Source organism: Balaenoptera ricei, chromosome 4 (assembly GCF_028023285.1).
Source record: "Balaenoptera ricei isolate mBalRic1 chromosome 4, mBalRic1.hap2, whole genome shotgun sequence".
NCBI classification, from domain to species: Eukaryota; Metazoa; Chordata; class Mammalia; order Artiodactyla; family Balaenopteridae; genus Balaenoptera; species Balaenoptera ricei.
Window position 1 is genome coordinate 155,480,185 of NC_082642.1, and position 18,144 is coordinate 155,498,328.

General features: G+C 38.9%; 2 protein-coding genes and 1 long non-coding RNA gene across 15 annotated transcripts in view; 1 reads left to right on the plus strand and 2 right to left on the minus strand.

The window, feature by feature from the left end:
• The window catches only part of PSMG1 (proteasome assembly chaperone 1), a 101,051-nt gene extending 97,544 nt beyond the window's left edge, over positions 1-3,507 (minus strand). For 6 of the 11 annotated variants that reach the window (XM_059921568.1, XM_059921566.1, XM_059921569.1 and 3 more), the window contains exons 1-3: positions 3,343-3,507; positions 1,938-2,044; positions 530-681 (exon numbers count right to left, since the gene is read on the minus strand). In XM_059921568.1, the coding sequence (XP_059777551.1) occupies positions 530-681; positions 1,938-2,044; positions 3,343-3,479 (396 nt within the window). In that variant the 5' untranslated portion in view covers positions 3,480-3,507. Of the gene's footprint in view, positions 1-529; positions 682-1,937; positions 2,045-2,721; positions 2,814-3,342 lie in introns of all 11 variants that reach the window. The other 5 variants (XM_059921571.1, XM_059921570.1, XM_059921573.1 and 2 more) reach the window with 2 other exon arrangements.
• A 264-nt stretch (positions 3,508-3,771) lies between these two features.
• On the plus strand, positions 3,772-15,293 carry LOC132364990 (uncharacterized). Its single transcript, XR_009503015.1, has 3 exons — positions 3,772-3,922; positions 11,742-11,997; positions 15,205-15,293. It is a non-coding gene; the product is annotated as an uncharacterized LOC132364990 (long non-coding RNA).
• Positions 5,748-18,144, minus strand: part of BRWD1 (bromodomain and WD repeat domain containing 1) — a 128,003-nt gene continuing 115,606 nt past the window's right edge. For 2 of the 3 annotated variants that reach the window (XM_059921576.1, XM_059921574.1), the window contains one exon: positions 10,396-18,104. In XM_059921576.1, the coding sequence (XP_059777559.1) occupies positions 16,939-18,104 (1,166 nt within the window). In that variant the 3' untranslated portion in view covers positions 10,396-16,938. Of the gene's footprint in view, positions 7,610-10,395; positions 18,105-18,144 lie in introns of those variants that run through there. The other variant, XM_059921577.1, reaches the window with a different exon arrangement.

Consider the following 18,144-nt stretch of genomic DNA (forward strand, 5'->3'; position numbering starts at 1 on the left):
GAAGCATCCATTTACTCAGTGTTAACTCAGTCCCTAGGCTGTGCTCAGCGTTGGCTGAACACCGGGCGGGTATACAGCGACAAAGCAGAACTCCCTGCTTCCACAGCGAGTACACATTTTCCCATGTTTACATTTGCCAGCTTAAATCATTCTTTGAATGAGGGCAAAGTTTAAATATCTAATGTTTCTGGTTTGTTTCTAAAAAAGTTATTTCAGAATTTCCTCAGAAGTTTACCAACACACCACATTAACATTTATATAAACAAAAAAGTAACAACACTGTTGACCAAATATGCTTCAATAAAAAAAGTTTTTTTAATTAAAAAATTTTTTTTATTTGTTTTTAATTTTAAAAAATAAAAATAAAATAAAAAAACAAGAACCAGACCAAAAAGTGGTTACTACCACTGCCTACAGGCAGAATTCCTCAGCCCAAAACGAGATATAAAGGAACAGGGAATTCAAAGGAACACTACATAAATGATACCTAAGGAACCCCACTTAAACATACAAGTCAGGCCCCACATACCGAGGGATTCGATTTTAGGTGATAAAACACACAAAAAGCCTCTGTGGGGGACAGGTGTGTAGTGTCCACTGTCCTACACCATTCATTCCAGAGTTTAGCACAACCAACTTCTTCCCAGACTCCTGAATTCATGATGAATGATGACAAAAATGCTGTGAAAAACAATTCGCATAAGTTAGTGTTTGCTTCTGCAAGTTGCATTTTCTATTCAATAAAAAAGATATTCAAGTTACTTGAGAATCTTAGAGCTGAAAGTGCCACTGAGACCATCAACCTTATGCACACCATCATCTTGCAGAAAAACACACTGAGGCCTCAAGAAGCTGAAGGCCACACCCTGAGTACAGGTGGTACTGGAGCCAGGAATCGAGAAGACAGGTTTGCTGACAGACTTTACCAGACTCACACTGTAACACACCTGTGGAAAATTTCAGGCCAGGAGAACTTCATGTGAATGAGTCAGCAGTTGTTTACCATGTACTGCTCTACAAGCACTAGGGGTACCTTACAGGGCAAGGAATCTTCACTGGGGTTCCCCAAGGCTCTCCTCCAAGCCTGTGAACCCTCTAAAACGATACAGGTTTGTGTACTTGTGTGTGTGCGCGTTGTTCTAGCTGCACCCTGCACCGTTCTGGCTTTAACCTGTCAAATGAATTCATGTATGTGAAGATCTCAGAAACCAAGTACTGAAAAATGTAGCAATTATTATTGTCATTTTTAGAGTGCTCCATATGTTTTTAAAGAAGTTGGTTAACTCAAAAACATACAAGGACCACTGTGACAAGGGGGCCGTGTTGCACATGCCACCGCTGCCCTCCCAGTCTGGCCACGACAGGCCCAGAAGCCTAAGAAAACCTGTATACTAGAAACAGTGTTTCCTTGACTCCGTAAGTTCCCGAAGCCAAGAATATTTCCTCTAAATCTCATTTTTCAAGCTTATCAAAAAGACAGTGCCGCATGAGCAGGGATAGAATTCACTCAGATACAAAGTTACTCTGCTACGACTTTTTCTAAAAAAGTAACAGACATTTGAAATCTTTCATGGTGGAAATAAATAACTTCAGCTTTTGCTCTTTCAACAAAATGTGTAGTCTAGGGCTTCCCTGGTGGCACAGTGGTTGAGAATCTGCCTGCCAATGCAGGGGACACGGGTTCGAGCCCTGGTCTGGGAAGATCCCACATGCCGCGGAGCGACTGGGCCTGTGAGCCACAGTTGCTGAGCCTGCACGTCTGGAGCCTGTGCTCCGCAACAGGAGAGGCCGCGATGAAGAGTGGCCCCCGCGTGCCACGACTGGAGAGGGCCCTCGCACAGAGACGAAGACCCAACACAGCCATAAATAAATAAACAAATAAATAAATAAAATTTTGGAAAAAAAAAAAATGTGTAGTCTAATGCACTTCCACTTACCTACTGCATTATTTCCTATAGCAATTATAAACTTGGAGCAAGGATATTTTTCTAGCAGAGAAACTTCCAAAGTTGTTTTTGTTTGTCTTCGAAGGAGCCGCACCTCCCTAACACAAGAAACGAAAGACGAAACGAAAGCAATTGAAATGTAATCAGTACTATACTATGACAAAAAGGCTACTATAAGTAGGAGTTTGTATTAAGTAAAATGCAAACTTTAATTTTATAAAGAACATAATTATAATCCTAAGGAAACAATGGATTCAGGCGACGATAACTAACAGGTAAAAACCCTTTGCTGCAAAGCTCCTGGAGAACCGTACAAGAGGGATCAGGCTGTCCAGCGGACCCACTCATCAATCCATCTTAGCAACCCTAAAAGTGGGGCAACTGGGCACAGTGCGCGGTAAGAAACCGCAAATACCACCTCCGAGGCATCCGTGCCAGCAAAACACTGACCAAGCCTCTCAGAAGGAGCTCCCTTTACAGGAAATGCAGGTGACGGACACACATATGCATACATGACACCAAGAGGAAGCAATCAGGCAAATCCAGAGCACGGGACATCCTGCAGGACAATCAGTCTCTCAGCCAGGGTGAAAAAGGAGGGGCACTGGCTCCAAACGAAAGGAAGCTCAAAAGAGGAAACATCTAAATGTAAGGTGCGGGCCTGGCCAGGATTCTGATTTCCAGAAGCCCACTGTAAAATGTCACGTCTGAGACAACTGCATAAATCTGACCACAGACTGGCTATTACACAGTATGCAAAAAGTATTATTGTTACCGGGGATGACAGCATACGTAAGACAATGCCTATATCGTTGAGACGCATTCGGAAAACTGTAGCGGTGAAAGGCCACGGTGACTGGGACCCACCTAGGGGGTGGAGGGAGATAAAATAAATGTGGCAAAATCTTCATAACTGTTGAACTTACGTGACTGGATGGGCTTAAAGTGTCATTTTACTATTTTCTCCAGTGTCTGTGTGTTTGGAAATAACCCATTTTTTAAAAAGACATATCCATCTGCTACTGACACGTAATGATAACTGAGGTGTCCGGCGGAGAAGAAAGTTCTAAAAGACCTGTCTTATGTCCATGAACCAAAGACACGACAAACCTGGGGCGGGAAGACAGCCCTGCAGCGCCGGAAGACCTAACACGGCCGCAGGAAACCACCTGCATCAAAGCTAAAGGAAGCCTTTAAAGACGCGAGGATCCGACGGCTCCACGGAGCCTGCAGCAGGCCCCGCGAGCCGCCTCCACCCGGCACCCCCGGAGCTGTCTGGACCCCCTGTGCCCCCCGAGGACCGGTGCCGAGCGCGGAGCAGCCGCGACCCCTGGGCCTGCGCGTCTGCTCCTGCGCCCGCCGGCCCGGGTCTGCGACGGCGCGCCCAAGACCTCACCTCTTCCGCGCCAGTTGCTGCCGGACCTCCCCGTCTTCGGGCGTCTCCCTCCTCCCCTCCTCTTCCTCCTCCTCCTCGTCCTCCGTCCCGGCTCGGCACGGCGCCCTCACCACCTCCCCGAAGAACGTTGCCGCCATAGCCACCCTCACACCCTCCCGGCCGAACTGCGGCTCCACAGCACGACGCATGCGCCCCGCGCAAGCGCCCCTGAGCACCGCCACACACCGCCCCCCCCACCCGGGCACCACCCCCGCGCATGCGCTCCGGTCCTTGCGGCGGCGCAAGCCCGGAGCGTTTTTTCTTCAGCCGCCAGAGCTCGGCGGGGCCACAGAGAGATCGGATGACTGCGGGCTAGAGAGGCGAGAAACAAGAGGCGAGCCGGTGGGCGGGGCCTCCTGTCCGGCAGGTAACGGGCAGAGGAGGGGCTCGGCCGCCCCAGCCCCAGTTTGTAGCGCTGCGGGAAGAGGCCAGGCTGGTTACCTTTCCTTCGTTAAATCCGTTTCCGTTTTCTTCTCCGTTAGGAGTGACTGGGTGAGCTTTGGCTTATTAAGCACCCGGCTTCAAACCGCGACCGCCCCAGGTAGGTGCCGGCCCGGCGCGTCCTAGTGACAGTGGACAGAGGGCGGATGGAAGGGCAGGAAGAAATACAGTGCTTCGCGGTGTTGTAAAAATGAGCCTTTACTCTGGCAATAGGAAGTCACATTTCAAAAGCTGATGCTTGTCAAGCTGATCTAAAAGACTTCATGAGAATGCAAAAATAGTTGCTTCTTTTTTAAAACTTGGCCATTTCTAATACAAAGTTTGTTTTCGTTTTAAATAGCCTTTCATTAATAAGCAAAGTATGTAATTTTTGAATTGGTTCTCTTCTTTCAAATTTAATCGAGACAGAGTTAACGGAGCACTAATCCAAGCAGGAGAGAAAAGGGACACTATACCATAGTTTAAATGAAAATACCCAGTATTGCAACGGAAAAAAAAAAAAAAAAGTCCATTCACCTAGATTTAGTTGTGCTGAAACTAGAGGGCATTGCTTACATTCTGGAACCCTATCAATAAATAGTAACAAAGTTAAGTGCTAATTTGGGGTCGGGGGAGCCTCTTGAGATTAAAAAAAAATCTCAGAAATCTGTTGCTAGAAACATCTTGTTTAAAGAAGTGGAACAAGCCTTTCCATAAAATCAGTATTTAGCAATTTTACACATTACTGCAAAATAATATACTGAGTTTTGAAGAAATTTGAACATTTAAGTATAAACAATAAGACCAAATTGCTATCCAGTTAGAGCTTAGGAAACTTTGGGTATAGCTAGCAAGCTAGAATATACAAGATTACCAGTGTAATATTTTAAAACTGCATTAACACTCCTGGGTTACTTGGTTTTACAGAATGACTGAATTGCAGAATAAAAGTTTGGGCATCACTTAGTCCTTTTGTTGAATAAAATAGCTTCATTTTTACCAGTAAGATCCTCAGTTTGATTTCAGTTACATTATGAAAAAATCACTTGTGGAAAGCTGATTAAAATTATAAATAGGGTAATGATAGTACATTTAGCCGTGATTAAAATTCTGCATACATTTCAGAGAGAGAGAGTTTTACAAGAATGTTAAATTTTAAACAAATGCTTATTTCATGCAGTTACAATAAACTTAGGCCAAACACTTAAAAAATGGCACGTATATATTCAAATTAAATACTCAACCAGAAAAGGGATTCCACTATGAAAGAAGGCTGATGATACAATCTCAAGTACTGACAGAAATTGACCCCACCACAGTAAGTTATAATTTCAAAATGAAATCTTCATGACACTGAAACTGTCAAAAAACTTTGCATAAAATAGTCTTAAACTGAGATTTTAACATTTTCATTTTATGGCATTTGTTGAGGACATAGCATACCCAATAAGAAGTTTCTATGAAATTAAGTGTAAATATGGGACTGAAAATGGGTTTAAACATTTCATTAAAGATCAAAAATCAAACCTCATGCACCTAAAAATATTAGCAGTTTATTAGGAATTCTTCCCTTTCTCACCTGTACTAGTAACAAGTTACTGGTATCAGTATTTCAGATGAAAATATACTATAAACAGAGCAAAGAACACAGACTCCGTAGGTTAGAAATACTCTGGCTTATGCTAAGAAAAAGAAAATAACAAAAAGTCTTTTTTTAAGCAGACATGCAACCACAAATTTCTCAAGTAATCAAGACACTCGGTTGATTTGTATAACCAAAAAATATGCACTACATTAGTCTAATGAAAAAGGAATAGAAACCCTTAAGTTTCTATATTTTACTTTCTCAGATTTACGCATGCAAATCTTATATTAATATTCACAGATATTTTTAAATGGGAAAACAACTTGCTTCTAACAATTCAGTTTTCCAATAGCATGTTACCATGTTAAAAAGATTTGACAGTGCGTTCATTTAATCTGGTGATTTTAATTTCAACTATTAACAAACTAAACCTCATTGCAAATAAGTTCTTTATAGTATCAAGACCAGATTTTCCAATCCTAGTGAAGGACTGAAATAGCCCAGACATGCTGCCATTGTGATCAGACTGTAATAAATTTGTAGTAAGTTCATCAAGTTCTTTTAAGGTGCTGTAGAGAAACATAAGAGGATGTGACTGTATCATCTAAAAATAGGACTGTTTTGATCTTTATACTTTTTATTTTCTATGTCATTGAAACTAAGATCTGCCTCATAGTGAGGCACATTTTGGCCATCTCTGTAAATGCCGCTACATGAAAGTAAAAATGAGAAAAAGTTGTAATAGTCACATTCATAGCTTTCATAGAAAAATATATATTCCCTGAATTAGTCATATCAAGTGGTCACCATTCAGTATGAATTCCAATATTATAAACAAAAGAAGAATATTAATGGATTTTCTCTAATTGTCTATTTCCAATGCTCTACTTCAGAACTCATTTATCAACATCCCCATCATTGAATCCCCAGGTCCTTCTAGTTTAAGTTGTTTATAACTTTGGGGGTTGCGAATTATGGGGACTGGATCTTGTTAAAATATTTGCTTCAATCAAAAGTCAAATAGGCTCAATGGCACTTCCTCTTGAAATGTGCCTTTTTTTCTCTTATTTCATTAACGACACTATAGTTATGGTGGTCTGAAATTTTATACTGTAATGCAGAACCCTGAAAATTAGCATCAGGTTGAGATTTTGAAATCTCAACCCTGTACAATTCCCATTATTTTCTTCCTCTAAAGAATCAAGAGATTTCTTCAAGGCCCTTCCTTTCTGGAAAGGAATAATCCCATGACAGACCATTTGTCTTTTATTTCCGCCTCTCCAGCTACAGGCTCCACAATCTGTTTCCCCCTCAGAATTCTCTGTAACGTGTGTCTGTACAAGGGCTGACTAGGAGGAAGCCGTCCTCCCACTTTGACCCACTGGCTTATGGCTTTTAGAAATTCCTCAGGGCTTCCCTGGTGGCGCAGTGGTTGAGAATCTGCCTGCGAATGCAGGGGACACGGGTTCGAGCCCTGGTCTGGGAAGATCCCACATGCCGCGGAGCAACCGGGCCCGTGAGCCACAACTACTGAGCCTGCGCGTCTGGAGCCCGTGCTCCTCAACAAGAGAGGCCGCGACAGTGAGAGGCCCGCGCACGGCGATGAAGAGTGGCCCCCGCTTGCCGCAACTAGAGAAAGCCCTAGCACAGAAACGAAGACCCAACATAGCAACCAATCAATCAATTAAATAAATAAATCTTTAAAAAAATAAATAAATAAATTCCTCAGAAGGTGCCAACAAGGGATTAACGTTAGAGCTAGGAGCAGAATGCAACTGCCAGTTTACTTGTGGCCCCTGGTTTTCAATTCCACTCTACATTTTCATAGTCACTACTGTGCTTTTTCTTTCCAGGATCTGAACCGCCTTAAAAAAGGCATTTTTCTATTAATATCTTCTAGCTCCTTTTCACTTTCAGAATTTATGGTTGTATCATCCTCTTTATAAACATTCAGTGATTTTTTCTTAGGTGCAGCAGAAGCATTTCGATGGGGCAGTCTTCTGCTACTCTTCCTAATCCACCCATTTTCTGGTCCTGAAATCGTTTCCTTTAGATTACTCGTTATCTTTATTTTATTTGCAGCAACAGTGGCACATCTGCGGGGAACTTTCTCAGGCACCATTTTTGCTTTCAGAGTTTCACTAGGCATTTGCACTGCATCCTTCTGATTATGCATACATGTTCTCATTTTTGTATTGGGTTCTCTGTCTCTAGGAACAGATTCTGAAAAATGAGTGAAAGTTCATATAAATGGAAAAATCTTGTAACACAAGATTTTACTACTACTTACATTCCTCAACAATACATTCCTCAACAATAAATGTTAAAACTACTCACATTGCTAAATTAAAAAACATAAATGATCATCGTCAATGATACATTTTCGACATTGATATAACCTTCCATTTCCTTATCTACAAAAGGAAGTCTTGGGTAGAAGCTACGATCCCTTGCACCTGGCATACTTTGCAATCTGGAAGGATAACTGTCACTCAAACAGTAGCAGACTTGTAAGAATGGAGTTAAGTACATTTAGTCACTAACCTAAAGCTACTAACCTAAAAGCACTTTTTAAAAATCTGAATTTTTTCAATAGAACTTTGTAGGTTTTAAATTTTGGTATCATTTCTAATACTCTATGTTGAATTACTTTAAAATACTCAATATGATTTCTGAAATAATTTTCCTAGAACCTAAACAAGAAGGAAATGCCATCATGACTATGATGATATAGCATCAGCCCTACTTCAAGATCCTTAAGGTTTTAATTCCAACACCAATATTTCCTTTAGTCAAAAAAAATTACATGGGTAACTAGTAGATAAAAAGGAACTGTATATTAGTTTTATATAACTGAAATGTGGTTTTCATCCTAGATTCATTTTCTTCAAATTATTCCAGCATTTTATATAACTGAAATGATTAAATCCTAGTTTCACTATTATTCAGATACTTTTTGAGCTGGTATATGCTGGGCACACAGAGGATCAGGCTAAATATTCTAAAAGAAATGAACTCTACACACGCAAGTATAGTTGCTATAAGGAAGAAGCACAGGGTGCTGTGAGAAATACTCCAGAAACCTAACTTCGTAAGGGAAAGCTTCCTTTGAGGAAGTGTTATTGTAGCTGTGAGCTAGAAGCTGACGGGGTCCACCAGCCAAAAGGCAGGACAAAAGGCACACTACAGAGGCAGGTCCTTCACGCGGCCTGAGGCGGCCTCCGAGGTAGCTCCGATGGGTCTCAGTGGGGTCGTGCTGAGCTGCCACGTGGTGCTGGGCCTACCACTCGACATCTACCAGCTGAGATGGGCTCAAATCATTTTTATTTTTGCCAACATCTGAATGCCGTATTTTCAAGTTTCAAATACAAGATTAATGAGCAAAAGTATCTGGGGCAAAAGTATCTCTTGATAAAAATGCATCTGAAGTTCATTAGCCCCTGAATGTTGGGCCTTATCTGTTGGCAATCTAGTCTTGCTGCCACTGAGTCAAACTACCTAAAACTGTCTTAAAGGTTCACAAGTCTTGCCGGGGGGTGAGGTTGTAGGACCCTGCCTCATGTCTCCAGACATTCAGCAGTTGATAAGGACAGGCTGCAGACACTGAAATCACCACACATCTGGAGGACTCGCTTCCCCTATATCCTTTTCACTGCTAAGGACAGAAAATAAGGGTTTTCTCAGCTATCAACACGGTTACTCTGTAGCAGTTAAACTACAAATTACCAGCCTTCTTAGTTTTTCCTTTTGTGAGGGGAGATGTGTATCTTTCTGTCACCAAGGGCAAATGAGTACAGGTGAAAATGGCTTCTGTGGATTGACATGTTCATTAACAACAGAGCAAGGATTATGAGGAAGGTCTTCCACACTCAAAAACCCTTCAGATTTTACCTTAAGTCTATGAAAGTCGTTTCAAAGATGTGCTTTGTGCTTTCTCCAAGACCCATGAAAGTTCTCCCAAAGTAGATTAGGAACTACTCTGCTAAAAGCAACCCCCCACAAATGCCTCAGTCTTCTATTTGCTTTTCCAGTGAAATTCTATTTCTAAAGACATGTGCTCAATTTAAGTCCCATGGCGTTGCAAAAACGGCATCTTAGCAGGCCGAGCTACTCAGCGGGCCAGGGCTCCATGCAGCAGGTCCCCCGCTCCACACCCTTGGCTGGGCTCTGTGGAGTCCCCTGCGCATGAAATTGGGGAGTGAAAGGAGGACTGGCTTAAAGTGGTGTTTTTACCACTTCAAACAATGTTTTTAAATTATAAACTACTGTCTCAGCAAACCAACCCTGGATTCAAAGTGAACCTTTAGCACATTAAATCAATGTTAAGCAAATGCTAGAATATAAATATGCTACAACAGATGAAGTTTTTAAAAATATATGGCAAAATTAAGGTGAAATTTGTACTTTATGGTAAGGTAAGGATATGCTATTATCAGTCAACAAACTGCATCCATTTGCATGTTGAAAAAAATATTAAAAATAGGCAATTGGTTCATTCCCAACAACATATCCAGTTGAATGGTATAGATAAAATCCTATTACACTAAAAATTTCTGTGGGACAAAATGATTTAAATTGCATTAACTAATTCCTTTTTATTTTTTAACTAATTCCTTTCTAATGTAGTGATGAAAGTACTTATACTGACAACTTAGGAACCTAGTAATACCAACTCTTAAGACATCTGTAATCCAAAATAAGGGAAAAGTTAAGATTCTACAGAAGAAACTATAATTAGGCTTTTAAAAATGCTTTAAGGACATATGAACTGTGTCCAGAGGAGAGAGAATACAGGAATAAGTTATACTGTATAAGCAACTCCAACTTGATATAGCTGTATCTCTAAAGACTCAGACCATAAAATGGGAATTTCATAAAGATAAAAACAATCTGAGGAAGACAGAAGAATGACAGTGGGGAACTTTTTAAAATATAATAATACATACATGTAAGTCAGTGTTAATTTTATTACTGAGAACTTGGTAAATTATAAAGTGTTTTATTGTCCTTGAGAAAATCACAGTTTTTAGAAATATATACAGGATAATTCAGGGTTAGAGAGAAGTCCAATTTATGTATTAGGGTACAAGCTTAAAATTTTTGGAGGATACTGCTCTAAAAATACATCTGTGATCGTGTCATTTAATACTAACAAATCAGTATAATCCCAAAAGTCCTACTGTCCTAGATGGTCTTGGGTCAGCCACAGGTGTTGGAATAGTCACTGAGTGCTAGAGGCATTGTTGCTTTTCTGTAAATGATTCCCTATTTGGGTATGGTAAAAACTTCATTAGTAGAGTGAAAATTTACACCTTTAATGGTGCTCCATCAGAGTTTACCTAGATGACCACTTTAAATTATAACTCAGAGATCACTATGTATTCTAATATAGTCTGTAGTGAATAGAAACTTGGATATAGACATTGCAGTTCTGATTCAAAGCAGCCATCTCTAGTTTCTGTACTTTAAGGTTCATATTCCAATTATGATACTTCATGATACAAAATTGTATTCCTAAATCCAAAGTAAACTTCGTATCACTGCTATAGAAGCATAAACAATTTTAATCTTATCAGCATTTCAACTGGGAGTATTAGAAACAAATTTGATAATGGAAAAATATAAAAGAATGTGTGAATCAAAATGAAAATATGCTAGCCTATTTCATATACTTTAAGTACAGACATTAGTGGTCACTGTGATTGGTGGATAAATCAAATCCCTATAAAGGGGAAACATTTTAGTTGCAAGTCATAACCTCTGTCCTGCAAGCCTCTTATCAGAGCAGATCTGAGATGTCCTTTCTTCATTGTCTCTCCTTCATTGATAGGCAATGAAATGACCAAAACTCAGGAAGCAAATAGCATTTACTACTGATATTCCTTACAGCGTAAATTTCCAGAAGATCCCATAAACTGAAAGTCTCTTTAGAGAAGGGCTGTAGAATAGTGTTTTCTGTAACTCGCTGGGTTTAACATTTTTCTAGGGGGAGTTGGTAACACTGAGAAGTCAATGTCTGTGGTATGGCAGTGTCAGGTCAAGGGATTGTCAGAAATAATTCTGTAACCAAGAGTTGTTCTCTGCTAGTTTGGTCACTTCTGTGGTTGAACACATGAACTTAAGTCTTTAATTCATTCAACGATGGGTACATAGAACCTTGTTTTGTTTTGCATCTACAGCTCATCTCTCTATAGTTTTCTTTCATCTCTAGGAGCAATTAATTGGTAACAGTCATATAATGATTCTCACAAGAGTTGTGATGGCTACTGCAACTTTTTTTCTAAAAATCTGATAAAAACTATATGAAGTATGAATTCAGGGATCTTACATTTATCTGCTTAATGAATTTTTTCAGAGAGATCTCACATCATTTCAGACTAACGGAGGCAGGAAAAGAAGATATCAGAAGTAAATACTGGGTTTTCCATCTACTTTATTAGTTTACGAATGAAAAGCAGCAGGGCCACAGACAGTCCAAGGGCAGCCCCTTTTCAAGAACATCTGACTCCCTCCGGTTTCCCCTGGCTCACAACAAACTGTAGCCCTGCATTCTGCCTGCATGAGAAGAAATCACAAATGGATAAAGGTTGGAGAGTTGCTTAAGACAAGAGGTAAAGATGAGCTGCAATGGAAATTGACTGGATGTTGCAGACCTCACAGAATTAACCAGCTAGAAGGCTCGTAGTAGTTTAAAAAAAAAAAAAAAAAAAAAAGCCTTTGCTTGTAATTATGATGACTATTACATTTATTATACTCTACTACTTCAGTTAGTTGTCTAAAAAATTGGTTCCTAGTTGACAATGCTGACTCAGTCGTGGTAACGAGCTAATTTAGAAAGTTAAAGTAGAGCTCTCATGTGGGAGTGGAAAATTAAAGATTTGCCTTTTTGACAAGCTCCAGTAAAGTGGTAGAATTTTACAGATGAACTGAATATGTCCATACAGTCCAAGGACTAAGGATGGATCAAAACTTAGGAAATCAACTTCGACCTATTAAAAATTAAAGATTCCTTTAACATTTAACCACTGATCAAAAAAGGTAATGATTTCTACGTAATTTTCCTTGTGGAACCAACAGTAGGTAGGGCTGGCTGCTGCAGTCCACATAGTCTGTGCCATCTCATTTCAATTGTCAGAATGCCTCTTTCTCTTTACAGTCCTAATTCCCATGAAAGATTTTAATAAATGATAAAACTTACCTTAAAATTAACGTAAAAACTAAACTATGACCAGATAATACGCTGTAGCACTGATAATTAAATTCAATGAAATTATCGGTCTTGACAAATAGTCTGTAGCAACTTGCATGCTGCCAAAGATAGAGCCTGCAAATTTGTAGGATTCAAACGCTGTGAGTGTCCCCGCCCCTCCTCCATCAAATCCATAAAAGCAATCCTTGAAGAGACACCAAGTAAGAGTCTTGATATTCTTCTAACAAGTTAACAACATATTAGGAACCAGTTTGGCCGATTATGAGTGATTGGTAAAAATTTCTCTTAACTTTGAGAATTCCCATGTATCCTTAGGCAACATCTATAATTTTAAGAAACAGCTATAAAAACTTTTCTTAAAATGTGAGAAAAGACAACAGAGCCCTCACCATTATACTCTTCACACTTCAGTTCTTTCCATTAAATTCACAATTTGAGCTGTAAGTAGGATTAGCATTTACTAATCAAGTTGGACTAGATTCTTCCACAATGCTCCATTTTCTCCCTAGCTTTGACAAATATATTTGATCTGGTATGTATGTTCCCGAATACTAGAATAAGAGACAGTCTTATTCTGTTAGGTTGCAAATTTCTTAGGGTCTCTGCTTTATTATTCCCTGATAAGCCACAGCAGAAGTTGAGAGATATAACTTAAATAATTAACAGACGGAAAGTTCTTCTACAATGAAGGTGCTTTGTTAAAACTCCATCATACTGGAATAACTGAACTATAATTTCCATACAATGTACGAACTAAAGGATTTGGTGACAACCACAAGATACCTGATAAAGTAAATATATTGACTTAGTATCAATGAAAAGAATGGAGATGGCATTTCAGCTATAAAAAGGCAGGCAAAAAAACCTTTTCTAGCCATTAAACTATTCCTCAAAAAACGAGTACAAAGGAAGTAGAAAGGAAAAACCAAAAATATTGTATGCACCTTTAACAATGTTCTTGCAATCTACTGATACACAAACCTCTCATTTTTTTCAGGTAACACAAATTCAATTTGTACTGACAGGAGAGATTAATAAAACCCTTTCATTTTAGTTTTTAATACCATACAGTGAAGTTAATAAGTTCTGTGTTCTGATTATTCTAAAGAAAAACAGGCGGGAAGAGCGACAGGGAACACGGTATGGACCCAGCGTCACTCTGAATGAGAACTTTTACTTAAGAAGTCATCAAGCAATGGAGTGTGAAGGATTCAGTGACGGGTCTTATTTTTGGACAGTAGTTACCTTCAGATGGCATGTTTATTGGTTTACGTCTCCTTTTCCCATTTGCACGTCTAGGTTTTGAAGTGCCTTTTCCTAAAACATAAGTTCTTTCCCCCCATTCTCTTATTATAAAACTAATTTATTTTTTAGGTACAACTCTTAACTATCTAGAAGAAACTTTTTTGTTGTAACTTAGAAGCTGTGAGTAAATAAATGCTTTATCATTCTTTCAAGGATTACTAAATTGACAAAGGGTTTAATCCCTAAAATAAAGGGAGAATGGTGACCCTAGGAATTATCTGAAAATGGGATAAACTTTTCCTTTTATTCAGAAGTTACTACACATTGTCAGTATACCCTTTTTAAATAAGCAGGAAGTGGGGGGAAAAAAGCTTTTTTAAACCTCACCTTTTTTTTTAATGTCTGAAATCTTTTTGTCTTAATATGCTTGGTAAAATTAGTCTTTCAAAGGAATCAAAAATCAAATCTAAATACACCTCAAACCTTTTTTTTTAACCATAAATGAATAAAATCATAGGACTTTGGACATACACAACCACAGTAGTCTTTTTTTCATATACATCAAGTTACTTCAAGTGCAATTGAAAGCTATAGCACTTACTTCTGGATCAGTTCACATTCACTTTGTAACCTTTTGTCTTTTTTCACAAGAAAAATACAAACTGATCCCAAACATATTAAAGTACATCTGTGCATTAAATCCCTGCTCATTTCACATAAAGAGAAGTAGAAAAAAAGTCAAACATGTTCTAGTGCTCAATGTAAACATTTTGAACTATTAATTATTTATTAATTTTCCTTAAAGGTACTTAGCAGTGTGTGTCACATATTCAAAGTTAACCTTAGGAATAGCACCGTGACCAAAAAAACCCATAAAAATGATTCTTTCTATAATCCCTTAGTTTACTTCAGAACTTGAGAAGCTACCATTGTCAACCATGCTTTCAAAGTCACCAGGCCAATTTTTGGGGGTTTTTGTTTGTTTGCTTTTCAGATGAAACCAAAATACCGCTTCTACACACAAAGGCCTAACCATTTTGGACAAAATGAACAATTATGAACGGTTGACCAGCCAATCAATTCAGTTAATTCAGTCCAAAAGATAAGACTAGTTCTATTGATGAAGCCTAAATGGTCAAATATCATTTTACCAAAAGAACTGATGTATTTATGAATATAGTCCGTATTTATTTATGGATTTTTTTGGTACCTTTTTCCAGGTGATGGTAAACATGGAGTTATAACCCTGAGAATAGATATAAAACAGAAACTTAAGAAGAGTTAAAATAAATTAATGGATATGACATCTATCACCATTTCTTAAAATTAAGGAAGTAAAGAGCATGCCACTAATTTTTTTCAGGTCAGTAGTCGAGGACAATTATCCTGACTCAATCTGTTAACAATACAGTTAACACGAGCTTTGAGAAGAAAAGCATCATAGTTTTGAAGTGGTGATAGCTCTCTCAACAACCGAAGGAGAGGTAGGTATACCACCTACCTCAGTTGGTAATGTCTAAGAACATCCTTCCCCTTACACCAGAGTAGAAAGAGAAAGTACCTTCTACCATGTCAACTGGAAAAGATAACTAAAAAGTAGCAACACTTAAGAACATTCTAACACTGATACCAGAGTCTGATGCTTTTCCTTATCTGCCACCTTAAGGATACACAGGAGAAAAGGGTTAATTTTGTCTGAAACCAAACACAGTTAGGGCCAATAAATAACAAAGGGTGGGAGTACTGTAACATACCCCATTAGCTACGAAATATGTAAACCACTTGAATCAAGTCCATCTTCAGGCACAAAAAAGCTAGGAATGGCCACCTATATACTGTTTGGAGTAGCACAACCTATCAAGTAAAAATATTTGGCTCGAAAATAAGTGTACTATGGTATTTGATGATGTAAAAGTTACGCTTTAAGTGGATTTCAAAATTATTTTCCCACAACACATGACAGTTTCTTAGATTTAAACTAGAGGTCACTAATAAAGATACTTAGTTGCACCAGCAAAGAATGCTTGGGATTGCACATGGCAGCAGTAGACTAAAAGAGATGGAGAATGACATTTAACTATTTTCCTATATAAATGAGATTTGTGATTGCACTCTTAACAAAAATCAACTCTACAATTTCAAGAGATGGGGCGAAATTACACATAATTTACTCTTTTAGCCCTGTACACTCTATTGAAGAACACACTTTATCTAAATCTAAGGCACACAAACTCCTCTATTTCACAGAGTAAGACTATGGAAGACCAAGATTTTGGTTAAATTCCGTACATGGAAACCAGGAGATCTTGGAAAGACAAATTATATAGCATTTTGTTAGTGCACAATTTAAAAGAAAATGCTAGTATTATGGTCTGGCCTTAGAGGTTTAAAATGTACAAATGTTAAAAAAAAAAAAATAATAATTTACCAGCACTTTATAAATTCAAGTTTATAAAATAAAATGGATGATATTTTCCTTAAAAATAAAAGAAAAAGACCCAACAGGGCTTGGAAACAAAACTTGGAAACCATTTCAATGAAAATGACCAATCTGGTATAATGCACTCTACTCAAGTAGCCAGGGAAAGAAAAAAGTGGTAGGTACCTTGTCTACTAATCATGGTTACCCCTCCCACGATTGTTATGTCAGTATGCACATAATATTTATGAAGAATCTGTAAACAAAGGTCACATGAAATTCATACTACAATAGGACTGGGATTAGAAACTACCACCTCTTGACGAATTCTGAAAATAACTATGACAATTGCTACCATGAAAGTAATGCTCATTGGTTTTGATAACCAGAATGTCTAGTGTTTAACATATTTCAAACTCTTGCTATATGTAGTTAAATACTGTCAAAGTAGATCTGCCCCCAAAATGAAGCATATTTTGGCACCTGTGCTGAATGCTGCTACAAAGGCAAGCAAGTGCAAATAAAAATAACAGTCATGATTTAGTCACATTCATAACTTTTCATAGAAAAATATAAATATATTCCCTGAATTGTAGGACAAAAAATAATTTCAACAGCCAGCTTTCACTATAAATTCCAGTCCATTCCCTCTTTCAATGAACTGGTTTTCCCTCAAGGTCATAAGGTGCAATCATCAAAATCTAACACATTTTCTAAGCTCCTGTCGTCATCCCCATCGTGGTATCTCACGGTCCTCCTGCCCTGATTCCTCGTCTTTATCTTTGAACGCCGAAGAACTCTTCTAGACTTTGCATAGTCCACGTCCTCCCAGTCATTGTCATCCACATTTAACCTAGGACGTTTGCTTTGTCTTTGTCGTCTCATGGTTTTAGATACGTTAGCTGTGAAAGTTTTACCTTTTCTAACTACTTTTGCTTTTCCTTTCATTTTCCTCTTTTTGGTTTTTGTATCATCAGTAAAGTCAGCATCTGATTCAGTGGCAGATCGCAAATCTGAATCAGATTTGGGACTAGTGTCAGGTCCACACTTCGGGCTCCCTGGTGTTTCAGAAGCTTTCACATTTTCCAGTTCAGGACGCAGTCTCTTCCTCTTCGTTCCCGCCACCTCGGCTGCCTCCTGCGAATCCCGCATCACCTTTGTCTCACTGAAAGGAGCCTTCCCATAGGTCCTGAGTCTTCTGCCGTTCCACCTGCGTAGCCCATAATTCAGTTCCTCTTCAAAGTTATTCTCTGCAGTAGCTTTTTGCACCGGAGCTGACTCAGAAGAACATTTTCTACCAGTCTCATTCCCTGGAATATGGCTTTTTGAATCTTCCTCCGAAGACCCAATCAAGGAATTCTTTGTTTTAGAAGGTGCAACATTTGTTTTGTGACTACTGGTATGCCTGTTCTTGTGTCTTGAATTCAACATACCTTCAGAGTCTGAGTCTTCATTTAAAGACTGATTAATACTTTTTGTACTACCGTCTGAGTCGGCTTCAGGTGGCTTCCCTTCACAGCCATATTGTTCGTTTGGCACGTCACAGTTTACATCTCCCTCAGAATCACTCACTATCTTCTTAGCTGTGGTACATGCAAAATGGAGGGACTTTTTCCTTCCCTTTTTGCTTCTAGTACACACATTTTCTAAACTGACGTCTTCCACATCACTCATCAGCTTGATCCTAGTAGCAGCGGTGGTGGCACATCTTCGAGGAACTCTTAGGAGACCCGTTTTGGCTTTTGATGCTTTCTTAACCACCTTCGAATTGCTGTCTGAGTCACTGGAGCAGACCCTTTTCCTGGCGACTTTTCTGCTTTGTCCATGGTCTTGTGATGCAGAGTCTAAAAATTAAGAGTACTCTTTTAATCTTTAATAGAAGAT